The sequence below is a fragment of the Rhipicephalus sanguineus genome, chromosome 3 (assembly GCF_013339695.2).
Source record: "Rhipicephalus sanguineus isolate Rsan-2018 chromosome 3, BIME_Rsan_1.4, whole genome shotgun sequence".
Classification (NCBI taxonomy): Eukaryota; Metazoa; Arthropoda; class Arachnida; order Ixodida; family Ixodidae; genus Rhipicephalus; species Rhipicephalus sanguineus.
The window spans coordinates 157,370,660-157,382,747 of NC_051178.1; the positions used below are offsets into that span (position 1 = coordinate 157,370,660).

The 12,088-nt window shown below is 42.4% G+C and overlaps 1 protein-coding gene across 2 annotated transcripts in view; it reads right to left on the minus strand.

The window, feature by feature from the left end:
- LOC119387572 (probable glutamate--tRNA ligase, mitochondrial) overlaps positions 1 to 10,737 on the minus strand; it is a 28,969-nt gene extending 18,232 nt beyond the window's left edge. The window contains exons 1-7 of one of the 2 annotated variants that reach the window (XM_037655004.2): positions 10,301 to 10,737; positions 8,416 to 8,526; positions 8,034 to 8,081; positions 6,444 to 6,599; positions 5,673 to 5,753; positions 4,768 to 4,955; positions 1,355 to 1,409 (exon numbers count right to left, since the gene is read on the minus strand). In XM_037655004.2, the coding sequence (XP_037510932.1) occupies positions 1,355 to 1,409; positions 4,768 to 4,955; positions 5,673 to 5,753; positions 6,444 to 6,599; positions 8,034 to 8,081; positions 8,416 to 8,526; positions 10,301 to 10,516 (855 nt within the window). In that variant the 5' untranslated portion in view covers positions 10,517 to 10,737. The remainder of the gene's footprint in view (positions 1 to 1,354; positions 1,410 to 4,767; positions 4,956 to 5,672; positions 5,754 to 6,443; positions 6,600 to 8,033; positions 8,082 to 8,415; positions 8,527 to 10,300) is intronic. The other variant, XM_049413551.1, reaches the window with a different exon arrangement.
- Between the last annotated feature and the right edge of the window lie 1,351 nt (positions 10,738 to 12,088).

Genomic DNA, 12,088 nt, shown 5'->3' on the forward strand with positions numbered 1-12,088 from the left:
CCGCCTCGGCGAAAAGCCTTGCTCCTGGAGTGAAAGCAGCTCGGCTTAATACTAATGCAACACATATAAGGGAACCCTGCTCTTAAAACGTTTGTAATTCCCATTGATTTTGATGAAACTGCTGAATTTATGTATACTATTTTAGTTCTGACTTCAATATGCATTATTGTTGTAGTACAGTATGTAGTTTTTAAAATATCGGACATTACATGTGCTTTTGGGGAACAAGACTTTTCCTAAACTGAGAGAGCTACGAAGTAAAAAAACAGATCAGAATGACCTGGAATGAGAGGTGGGTTCAAGAAAACAAGAATGGATGCTCTAAACCTATTTGAACAAAAGTTATGGCATGATGAACATTTGCGAGTGAGTCAATGTCATGCTGAGATTTAACTCACGAATATCCACATACCATAACTTTGTTCAAGTGGGCTTAGAACATTTGTACTTGTTTTACTATAATCAGTGCTCGTTCCAGAATATTGTGATGTGCTGGTTCACTGGTAACTCTCTCAATTCAGGAAAAATCTTGGTTCCCAAAAGCACATGGAATGTTTTATATTGTGAAATCTACAAATCATACTAGAAAAACAAAATCCATATTTGAATCAGCACAAACATATACATAAATACACACAGCAGTTTCAATCATCAAATTAACAGGAATCTCAAAAAAATGCCTAGACAGGTTCCAACATTTTACATGAACAGGTGAAATATACAAAGCACATACGATCATGATCACTTCAGGCCAAATCACTCATAGGCATGTTCGCTGAACCCCCAAATTGAACAAGAGCCTGCACTCCATTTCTAGCAGCACAGAAGCATCTAGGTAAATGTCCAGCAATATCATTGGAAGTGCTACTGTGAACCTTCAGTTCAGCCATTCTTCAGCCGTTTTGTCAACATACTTTTGTGGCAGCTGGCACACCGTACAAGAATTATGCAAGCCCACTGAGCAGGAAGAAATGTTAATTGCCTAGCACTTGCAAAGTGCGCAGCCAAAATTCAAGGCTTCAGCACACATCGACACCTTTCTGAGCAGCTGAAGAATCCAATTACGTCCCCAGATAGTGAGCAGTGATGATAGCGTAAAAAAAAAATGATAAGCCTGTTAGCTCATTCATGCAGGTACTAGGAAGGTGACTTGGAAAATACATTATACACGAGCCATTTATCACAGTTGTTAGAATCATCAGTTTTTGACATTTTGCAAGTTACAGAACCTCTTTTGCACGGCAGTAGCATTTTCCAAGTTACAAGAGAAAGCTCCCACAAATGAATAAGCATTCATCAGAAAGCAAAGAGCGCTTCACGTTTGATGGAAAAAGTGCGAGGCAGAACAACTCACTCTCAGTTTCTCCACACGGATGTCATCTCGACGCTTGGAAAGTTTGGTGCCATCCCTGCGCAACATCAGCTGGAATTATTTCACCGACAAGAAAGCCTGCTTCTACTTTATAACACAGCATGACACCAGAGAGCAGCATCACGTACTATCATTTCGAGTCGTGGACACTGAGGTCAAATTATGTGTTTTCTTGAGTTCACTTTGTCTTTCTCGTCTCACTTTCACTGTTCTCTGGCCCAAATTTTGCCCTGTCCCTTTCACATAGAAAAACTGAATGACCTACTAGCAGAATACTGCCAGCAAACTGTAAGAAAATTTGTTGGCAGATATGCAAATTTAAAACAAAAGCACACACTACGCATTTTAACAAAGTGAAATTAGTGCAAATGAAGATGGGCACAAAGACTAGGCAGACAAAGACAGGCGCTTGTCCTTGTCCTGCTTGGGCCATTTCACTTTGTTAAAATGCAAGACCAACTAGCTCAACAATCTGTCCAACTGTACATACTCTGCGCATGCATTTCTTTCGCAGAGTTTGTAAAACTGTGCGTACATAGTAGCTTCATCAGCATGAAACGGATGTTTACAGGTGAGTAAAAGTATGCTCAGCAGTAGCATAGGTGTGCCGTAGTTTCAAAGCACATTTGAGGATGCAAAATTCAGTAAGCAGGCTTTCTCACACACCAAGATGGATCTCTCAATGCAACCGAAATTGAGCACCACATGCTGAGTAGTCAGAAAGGAGGGTGACCGGAACAGTAATGCCAATTTGCACACTCACGCATTTTTTTCACTGCGTGTGTGAAATTCCCAATCTTGATTTCTTGCTTACATCAAACCAGACGTGTCTCAAAGTGTATTGACGAATTTTGCACATTGCCTTTCAAGTTTTATAATTTTTTTCACAACAAAGAACACATTTCTTTGTCAATAACAGCAAAAGAAAGAGGCGCAGAGTGCATCTAAACAAAGGGGAACACTAAGTTTGTGTTTAAGCCAGTAAATGCTTGTTTGCCATGCTGAGATATCAAAAGAAAGGAACTGTTTCATGACAGCAGATTCAGTGTACGAACTATACTTGGTATCACAGCTAACCTCAGCAAAGATATGTTAAAAGCCATGCCACTGTGCTAGAAGATGTGCCTAAAATAACGTTGTTGGACATTTCATGCAGCAAGACACATTATTCTTAGTATATTCAGCTTTGAAAGCCTTAAATTTAGAGAAAATCTTCCAACGAAACAGTTGAAGAGTGCACTAGCAAACATGCATCTTGGCACTTCGTAGAAAATTTCATGCAGCAACTTTTCCCATGTTGCAAACCCACTGCTTACACTTGAGCTGGTCCTGAATGAGTTATGCTTCTTACCTAACTGGCTGTCACTAAGACAATGATATGGCAGTGGCACTATCACTGGGTGTGAAATTCAAACACAAGTGTTCTTTTTCCTATATGTGATAAGTGTACAGTAACCGTCAAAAGAAACAAACCCTCTAGAAGCACTAGTGTTGTTAAACAACTCGAATGTTGTGCCATATGTGTCGAGTGTCGACCCCTGGCCCCCCCACTACAATATTCCAGAAAGTGAGTCAAAACGTCAGTCTACCTGTCTGGAGCCTATGAGTAGTGTGAATACGACAGTAAGCTGACTAGTCATCCTGGCTAGTGCTTATGGACACACAAGATTTCATTCCTTGGGCAAAGGCTTTATGTCAATGTATTTGTGTGCTAAAAGTACAATAACAAACTTTTACAGGAGCTTTTACAGTCTGCTCCGCTCAGATGCTTATACTCATACAAGATGCAAACAGGCTCTGTGTGAGAACAGTGTTTCAAGTGCACAGATAGCTTATGGGAGCAGTCAGCAATGCAGCAAAACCCTTACGCATCATTAAGTGAACAGACTAACCCTTTGTGACACGAATAATGATCAACTGTCTATAAATGCACGAAATTAACATAATTTGATGCCAAGCCTCTGGAGAACAAATTTAAAGCAAGTGGTAGGGTCAAAATAAATTGCAATGTATTTTACACTAATTAAATGTAATAGCAACATAAATAATTACCTACTTATTGTATAGTCAGCCATGCTATATTTCTTCATAAGCCGAATTCAACGACCCACTCAAATTACATGTGATAGGTACCTGCATGAGCGAGCATTCCTAAAAACATTTAAAACATGGTATTTTGAAATTCCTGCCAGAACACCCCATGTCCAATGTCTCGTTAAACATGGCCTTCCCCAAAGTGATCGCATTTAGCAAAATATTTCAACCAAAAGTGACATGAAGGAACCTTAGGCAACAAGAATGCCTAAGTGACCATTAGCTCAGTGTTTGTGGTCTCTTCCTTGTCAATAGTGCACTGAAAGTCTAAATGAGGGCACCATGTTGCAAAAAGCCAAAGGTATATAATGCCGAATGATGTATGCTTGGTTTCTTTTATGTTCAGCAGCATAGGTCAGTGAAGGTCATTCATGACTACACATTCCTGGAGCTGTGACATGTGACACTGAAAAAAGCACAGCAGGCCATAAAAGATGTTAAAGGGGTGTAGCCCTGCAACACTTTTTCAGCATGGTCAGAAAACACCGCCGTTCGGTAGTCGAAGCTCCCGAGAACACGCAAGCCAAACATTCTAGTGCAGCACGTGACCTGGAATTTGCAACTACTTCTCAGTCATCAACAAATTTCCTCGCGACAAATGATGCCATATACCCAAAATAACCACGTTATAAGCATAAAGTCCTCGGACATTGGCTGATTTGAGCATCGTGAGCTTCATTGTTACCGTGGCCGCCGCGAGATGCTGCCACATGCCCGCGCGCTCGCTCGTGGTCACACTGAAGGTAAGCCACGCGTTCAAAGAAAAAAAGAAAAGAAAGTGCTCAAGTTCATGACGCGCGGTAATGATGGGACGCATCTCCTTGCCCCCGTGTCATCCCCCTTCCCTGCATAGCTTTCAGCGCACTCGCTAGTACGAAAGGAGACAGAAAGCACTTGAAGTGTGCGACAAATCTCTGTAACTCCACTCGTACTTGATGGATTCTAAAAATTTTTTGCTACAGTCAATTCGTGAGGCAATAAGCTCTTTTAATTAGCCATTCGACAATTACTTGGAAAAGTGTTGCAGGGCCCCTTTAAGCTACTACACTCTAGTTTGCGCATACAAGCCATGTCTTCGCTACATTTATAATGCACTGCTCAATACAAGCAGCAAAATATTTTATTCAGTATATCAGTTTTAGCTAAAACCATTACATCCAAGGCATCCACCTGGGTCTGAGGCACACGAGAAGACCATGCCTCTGTCTTATATCTATAGAATCATGCGGGAATCGTTTGCTGCTCGTTATAGCCACGTCTCCTACCAGCTACCAACTTTTGATGAAGCCTAGTGAACGCACTTGTTAAGTAGCAGAGGCAGGTGCCAGAAACGAGGTGGCTCCCAGCCAAGAGCACTGTACAGCATCAGGTGCTTTGGCGTTGAAACCTGCCATTCAACACCTCGCAGCACATCGGTCACCTTCATCAGCCGGTCATCCACCACACAAGCCAGATGGTATGTTGGGAAACCATCACTTTTCAGGATCACCTGAAACAAGATCCACATTCAGCTGCAATGTCAATGAAGACCATCCTATAAGGTTCAAACGAAGTGACCACCTGCATGTAAATAATGCCAAAACGTAGGGACAGTCACACAGTGGCAACAAGAAAGCCAACAAATCAGCAATTTCTCCAGACTCAATTCCTTTATTGTAGCAGCAGTAACTCTCCCAAATTTCTAATAACACTCACAACCTTCTTTTGCAATACTCCTACAGCCCCATGCAAACTGACCCAAGTGCATGCCGTGGCATAGATAACCGAGATATGAGCAGAACAAAACTACCTCCCTTTTAGGTTTCCTTACTGCTGTTGTAGAAAATGTGGTTTACCCATAGTACCTCATTCCTAAGAAGAATGGTGGTAAAATTATCAGTAGTCAGCGCAGAGCTGGTGTCAGATGCTAGAAACCCATTTCTCTTGGCAAGTAAACAGGTCAGTCTTAATGCTTGTATTTCAAGTTATGCACAGCTGTGAGCACACTGTTAACAAAATCGTTTCTTTAGAAATCTGTGAGTAGCTTTGTACAAGAGGTAAAGTTAACGTCTACCTGAATACAGTGCGAAGTTATAATGTACAAAGGTGCCTCAAAAAGAAGTTTGTCCAAGATAATGAACAGTACAAACTTTTGAATTATTTTTTGAACAATCAAGTACTGTACAGAGAAAATAAGCATATGTGCAGGCATGAAGTCATTACTCACAGGATCTCCTTCCGTTAGAGACAAGTCAAGGGTTACTGGCCCATGAACGCCGTCTTCAAATGTTACATTGCCCTCTGTCAGCTGCATGCCAATCAGAACATATTGTGCATCAGCCATACAAGAAGTGGAATCGGAAACTAGCAATCAGTATTTAAGTTTAATTGACTAGACAACAAAATACTCAACAAAGCACTTTTTGTTTTATAATGGACTTAAATTATTGCTGCTTTCAGAAATTGTGTATGGGAAATGCCCTCCCAACAAATGTAATGACATAACTGACATGATGATGCTGAACATTTTCCTAATTAATAATTATTATTAAGTTCATAATTAAAATTAGTGCAGTCATGAGGTACAATGCTAAAGTTTTTTCAAATACCAATGACCATAACAGCAAGAATTATTTTTAGTTAGACAGCGAGCAAAAGCAGCAACAATTAAGTTTTGAAAATGTTCTAGTGTGCAATAACCTTTATAAAATGCTGTGTTTTAAAAAACCACAATAAGCTCATCTTTAATAAAGGCTGCTTCTTCAGGACACAAAGTTAATTCAGAACATACACAATGTGCAGTAAATAATGCCTCTTCCAAGCAGTAAGATAACACATTGTGTATGCCGTGTAGACAATCACTGGATGGGATCTACGACGCACAATGTTCTTCCGTAACTTTCTTTTTTTTCCCGTGAACAAGGCACTCAGTTACGTATGGGTGTGGCAAATATACAGATAGAGAAATATTACAACTAAAGACCCGACCAACTCCCACCTTGAGACGAATCACGTAGGGCTGATTTCCTGGTGGGCTCTTTTCCAGCGAACGACACCGGTTGTCATAGCGAGGCATCTCCTGGTTTCGTAAGGCATTCTTCCGGAGGATTTCCAGGCGTGCCTCTGAGCAGTAACACCGGTAGGCATGGCCAGTCTACGACACACATTCATCGCAGTGACCACACCATTCCTAACATAACAGCACAGAAGTGTGGGATAAACATGCCACCAATTTGAACCTTCAGTATGGATACTAAATGCTGGGTGAAGCTGCCCCTTTGATGCCTGGAAGATAGTTTTCCTCAGAGGAACCAATCACTTGGTTGGGGCCACTGGTTATAAGGAAAACAATTTCTAAAAGAAACCTCACACCAAATTTGAGGTATGCGCAACCCTGTGACATCACAAAGGCCCTCAATGAGGTTTCATAACAGTTCACAATCATACGACCTCATGTCCATGTACATGACGCATCTAATACATGCACAAGGAGGCACTATGCGGAGTTGGCCAACCACTACGAGTGCGCATGGACAGCGTTACAGGAACATGTTCATCAGTATGCTGCATTGAAGAGTTTGATGCTGTGAAAACATGCTGCTGCTTAACTCAGCCAGTGCTGTGTAATGGAAGGCACCAACATATACTAAAGCATGTGGAAACAGCATTAGCTATGCATATTTTCATGAAGAAGGCATAGTGAAAAATGCTGCCATTCAGATACAAGGCACTGTTAAAGAAAGTTATGCCAAAGACAACAAGACAAGCTACTGGCTAAATCATTGTTTTGAAATAAAATGATGCAGGAGACTGTATCAGTGGCCTAATTCAGTGTGAAAAATGCCTTTCCTACAGGCATGCCACACTGGTACGCAGATTCCTTCGTGCATTACTGAGGTTACAAAGGTTTGAACAATTAGAACACTGGGAGAATGTCCTCACTATGTTGTGAATAGGACTGGAATGTGCTCACTGCGTAAAGCTACTTTTTACCGCCGCGCGTGCTTTAGTGAAAATATTTCGCTGGTGCTCAGCGAGCGCACGGTGTTTCGCTTTAGCCATCAGAATTCACTGAATAAGTTTTTCCACTGCTCTCTGGTTTCAAAGCGCTCAATTAATGACGCAATGTGACAACAATGCTGATGAGAGCTGCACCAACAGGTTTCCTTTGGCTACCTCTGCATCTTGTTTTCTGGGCCGGGCAGTTCACATACTGACAAAAAGAGTCCTTGTTACAAAAACATGTGAAAATATAGTTTGTCAATAGTTGGATGTAAATGTAAACAAAATTTATAATTTATTTATGAATGCATATTCATACACAAAGACAGATGGAATTAATAGCCACAGAAAAACAGTACCACAGAAACAGTACCACAGAAAAACCTCCAAGTGTGCCATTCTGAATTTCCAAAGCACACATACATAGGCAGCTCAAAGCCAACTATGTGGAGGCATGAGCAAAACTCTTTATCAAGAATGTCTTGTTGTTTCCAGTGTTCATTAACATTCATGATATAGTGGCATTTATGATTCGTATATGTTTCTTCATTAATCACACAAAACGTGCAAAAGGAAGCGTACTCACCTCAAGGAGCCTGTGTGCATGCTCTTGGTAGAATTTTAACCGTTGAGACTGGAAAAATACAACAAATATTAACCTTAAACTACTGCGATTAGTGAAAAACCATACAATGCTGTAATTTGCACTACTGAGAAGTAGACATTGTATTACGTTGTCTTCAGAATTTACAAGCATGCAAATTCCCAGCTGAGAAATGTGATCTTACTTATGTTTACCAGTATGACTTCATTTTACAAAAGGAAACTGATGAAGTACTTACATGGTCTCTCTAGTGCACACAACTCATTTGGACGGCTAAAAGAACACCTATGCTAATTTGTCTCGCTGTGGCAGAGTCGTGCAAATGACACGCAACATGTCCGTGGTGTTGTATGCAAGAGCTCACCTGCACATAGGGGCCTACACTGCCACCCAGTCCAGGTCCTTCATCTGGACAGAGGCCAGCCCAGCGCAGTGTGTCCACAATCCTCTCTGCTGCTCCAGGAACCACCCGTGACTGCAATACAACAAGGCTGCTTAAATGGCTCAGGTGTTTATGGATGAGCACAAATCCTTAGCAGCTGCAAATCAAGGCGTGCAGTATAAAGACGGTAGCTTCTTGAAAGCCTACGCAGCAGGAAGAACAATGAAAGAAGCGAAAAAACTCAACCTATCTCTTTTTATCATGAACTGTAGTTTACTGGCAGAAAAATACCACAGTGAATAATTCTAACAAATAAGTACAGCTTATCAGGAGCATAGCCAGAATATATATATATATTTTTTTTTTTTTGGGGGGGGGGGGTTCAACCATACTTTATGCATGTTCGTGCATGCATTTGCATTTGTGTGTGTGTATACATACATATATATGCATGCAAAATTGATAAGGTTGAACCCCCCCCCCCTCCCCTTGGCTACGTCCCTGCAGCCTATGGCATTAGTGCTATATCTGGTATGTCCTTACAATTACAGACAGCAATTAATTTAAAATATTATCCCATCCATATTGCTTTACAGTTCCACAAAAAGACTAAGTTAAAGGAAGATGCACAAGCTTATGGCAGTGTTCAGGCAGTGGGAAAGAAAACATACGGTATTTCGAAACATTGGAGAAAAGCAATTTGTCGGGCTTGTCAAACATGGCTAAAATGACAGTGCATGATATTACTGGGTTTAAAAATGTGGCACATGGCGTTAACACAATGTGCTGCCCACATATGGTGCTATATTCACAGTATTCTACATGCCACTACTAACCAGGAAAAGAAAAACAATGACTGAAAACGTCATCCATAGAGAGCAGAAGAGCCAATGCATTTCATACTGTAATAAATTCTGTGTGTACCGTTCCCTGTCGATCTGCACTGCGCAGTGTCCCAATAGACCAGACTTGAGAAGTTTTCTCTGCTCTTCATATGACTTTTCAGTGGATAATTATGCATGAAAACAATATGGCTAACTTTTGAAGCTGCATATGTAAAGCAAACTTATAACCTGATGGAATCAGCCCTCTGTTAGCTAATATCATATTGCACATCGGCTGGTTACCACGGCTGCCTTCAAACATGCTGCCAAAATGCTCAGTTGCATGATCGCAAAAATTAAAAGGGAAAAAACATGCTCTGGAAGCACATGTGGGAGGTGAGGAAAGGCACTGCTAATAAAAATGTTGATAGTGTGCACTCCATGTGTCTCTCTGTGCTCTTGTCTATGTCTTTCACGCGCAACAGTGTACGAGTAATGGCAAACCAACAAGCCCAAGTAGATACCCTTCTAGAGTCACTGAAGACCGTTTGTGGGTACTCTGAACTCAATATTTCCAATATCCAGATTGTTTTATATGGGCTCTATTTTGCACATGTAGTGCTGGCAATCAATCAATGTGGTGAGACGGGCTAATTTGTTGCTGGAGGTTGCAAGCAAAGATAATGTTCTACTTCCTTAACAAAGTTTTGGATGTTTGACGTAGGGAATCATTTCTTGTACTTGCATTCGTTTTAACTAAATTGACTGCAATAGTGTGACTGGCTGAATATACATTCTGACAATATTATCTGTAGAGACAAGAACCAAATGTCATTATAGTAGTGATCATTTCTCGAGAAGGTGGCGGTGGCCTCCCCTTTCCCCCTCCCTCAATGACGCTGCGCCATGCTTCCTTTATAGGTTGCAGAAATAATTAAGCGTCTTTCCGCTCCTCTAACTACTACTACCACCTTCGAAAGCGTATAGTGCGTTTCTTGCGTTTATAACACCGACAGGGTGTAGCACCAGGCAGCGACAATCACCTGATCGGTGTCCTCGATCCTGAGGATAAACTCGCCGCCGTACTTTCTGGCGAAGAGGTAGTTGTAGAGAGCAGTCCGAAGGCTCCCTAGGTGCATTTCGCCGGTAGGGCTGGGCGCGAAACGCACCCTTATCTCCGACATGGACCGCGTCCACTGGCACAAGTTCTGCAACGCGAGGATCACTCGCGAGCGAGCGTGCTTCCTCAACGACCACATGTTGAATCCCGGTTCTTCAGCAACGCAAAACGAGAGTCCAAACACGGCCACCCTTGGTGTCACATGGCCCAGATGAGGACACAACTTTGCAACGGGTGTATTCGCACTTTCGCTTCACTAACAACACTTCGGAGACAAAATGCAGTACAGACGTTGCTTTTAGTAGTCCGTATGAGTCGACAACGGCGGGACGAGAGCGAAACTTCGCAAAGTTTCTGCGACGCGGTAACCAGGCGCTGCACACGCAGTTTCGGTTTTGATGGCTTGCTGGCGATTTCGCTAGTTCCGCTGCAGCGTGAACGAGCCTTTCAAAGGTGTTTCTGGCCATGCACTGGAACAAGTTCATCAGCGTAGAAAATAAGTGTAACAAAATAGAAATGAAATAAAGCCCTTAATGATTATAAGTTTCATAAAGCGCGTTACGAGGGACCTTAATAATTTTTTTTTTCCGGCTTTGTCACGGAAACACTCGATTAAGCAGGGCGCTCGCATCGGTAGCGATATGCCTGGGCCGTTTTTTTTACTTTTTTTTGTCGCGTTTGTGTTGCTGTTGCCATGGCTGTTGCCCGCTACAGTTCAGTGTGACGATCGCGTATTTATTTAGCGATTTACTTTTACCCGCTCTTGTCCACTTGTTTACGGTCCCCAACCATCGGTACAAATTATATGGAGGCCAAAATCTCCCTTCACTATTCGAGCAGAGAGCATTGATGACATGCAGTTGCGTAAGTGTAAACAGCGAAGCTGTTCGATGATTCGCCGACGGTGTAACGCTGGTCACGTGGCCTTGAGGTGTGACGAGAGTGAGACTCGGTAGGACGTGGAGAGGCGAAGGGCGAGAGTGAAGCTCGGTGGAAAGGGGTTACCAATGGGAGGCGCGTCGAAAGGGGCGATTGTGAGGCTCGGCGGAAAGGGCGAACAAATGAGGTGCGCCAACAGGGGCGAGGGTGAGGCTCGGCGGAAAGCGCGTCAGAATCCAGCTGTTTGCGAGAAGTAGGTCAGTGAGGGGCTCTGTGGAGCATCAAGGGTGTCGGTTCTTTGAAAGTTAGCTCTTCCAGAATGGCCAAGACTTCTCGTACTCTCGAGGAAGAAGTCGCCTGACGTAGGCAATAGCCTGACGAAGGGGGACATCAGCTTCGCTGTTTCGACGGCTTTCATGGAGTGGAGCTGGATGGATTTTTTGGCAGCACTGAGTACACTTCGAGCAATATGCTCAGGGTAGAGACAAATGACGTGGCTCACAAACTGCCACCACGTATTCCTGTCTTTACCCAGACAACTCTGAGCTTGAGTGGGGCAAAGACAGCCATAATACATTTTCCATTGCTAGAAGAAAGAACTTAAAGATGCAGCAGAGAATAAGAAAGGACAGGGCAGTATATCCTGACTTAATTTTTTTTATAAAGTCTATGAACCTAATGAACGCTAACCGCAGTGAACCTCTAAAATATCTGAAATTAAGCCTCTGTACGCATTAAGCCTCTGTACGCAGAATGAGTTGCTTGAATCTGTTTTCATTTCGTATGGTGAAGCAGTGCATGCATCTCGTGCAAACGTCTCATACTCCCTGCA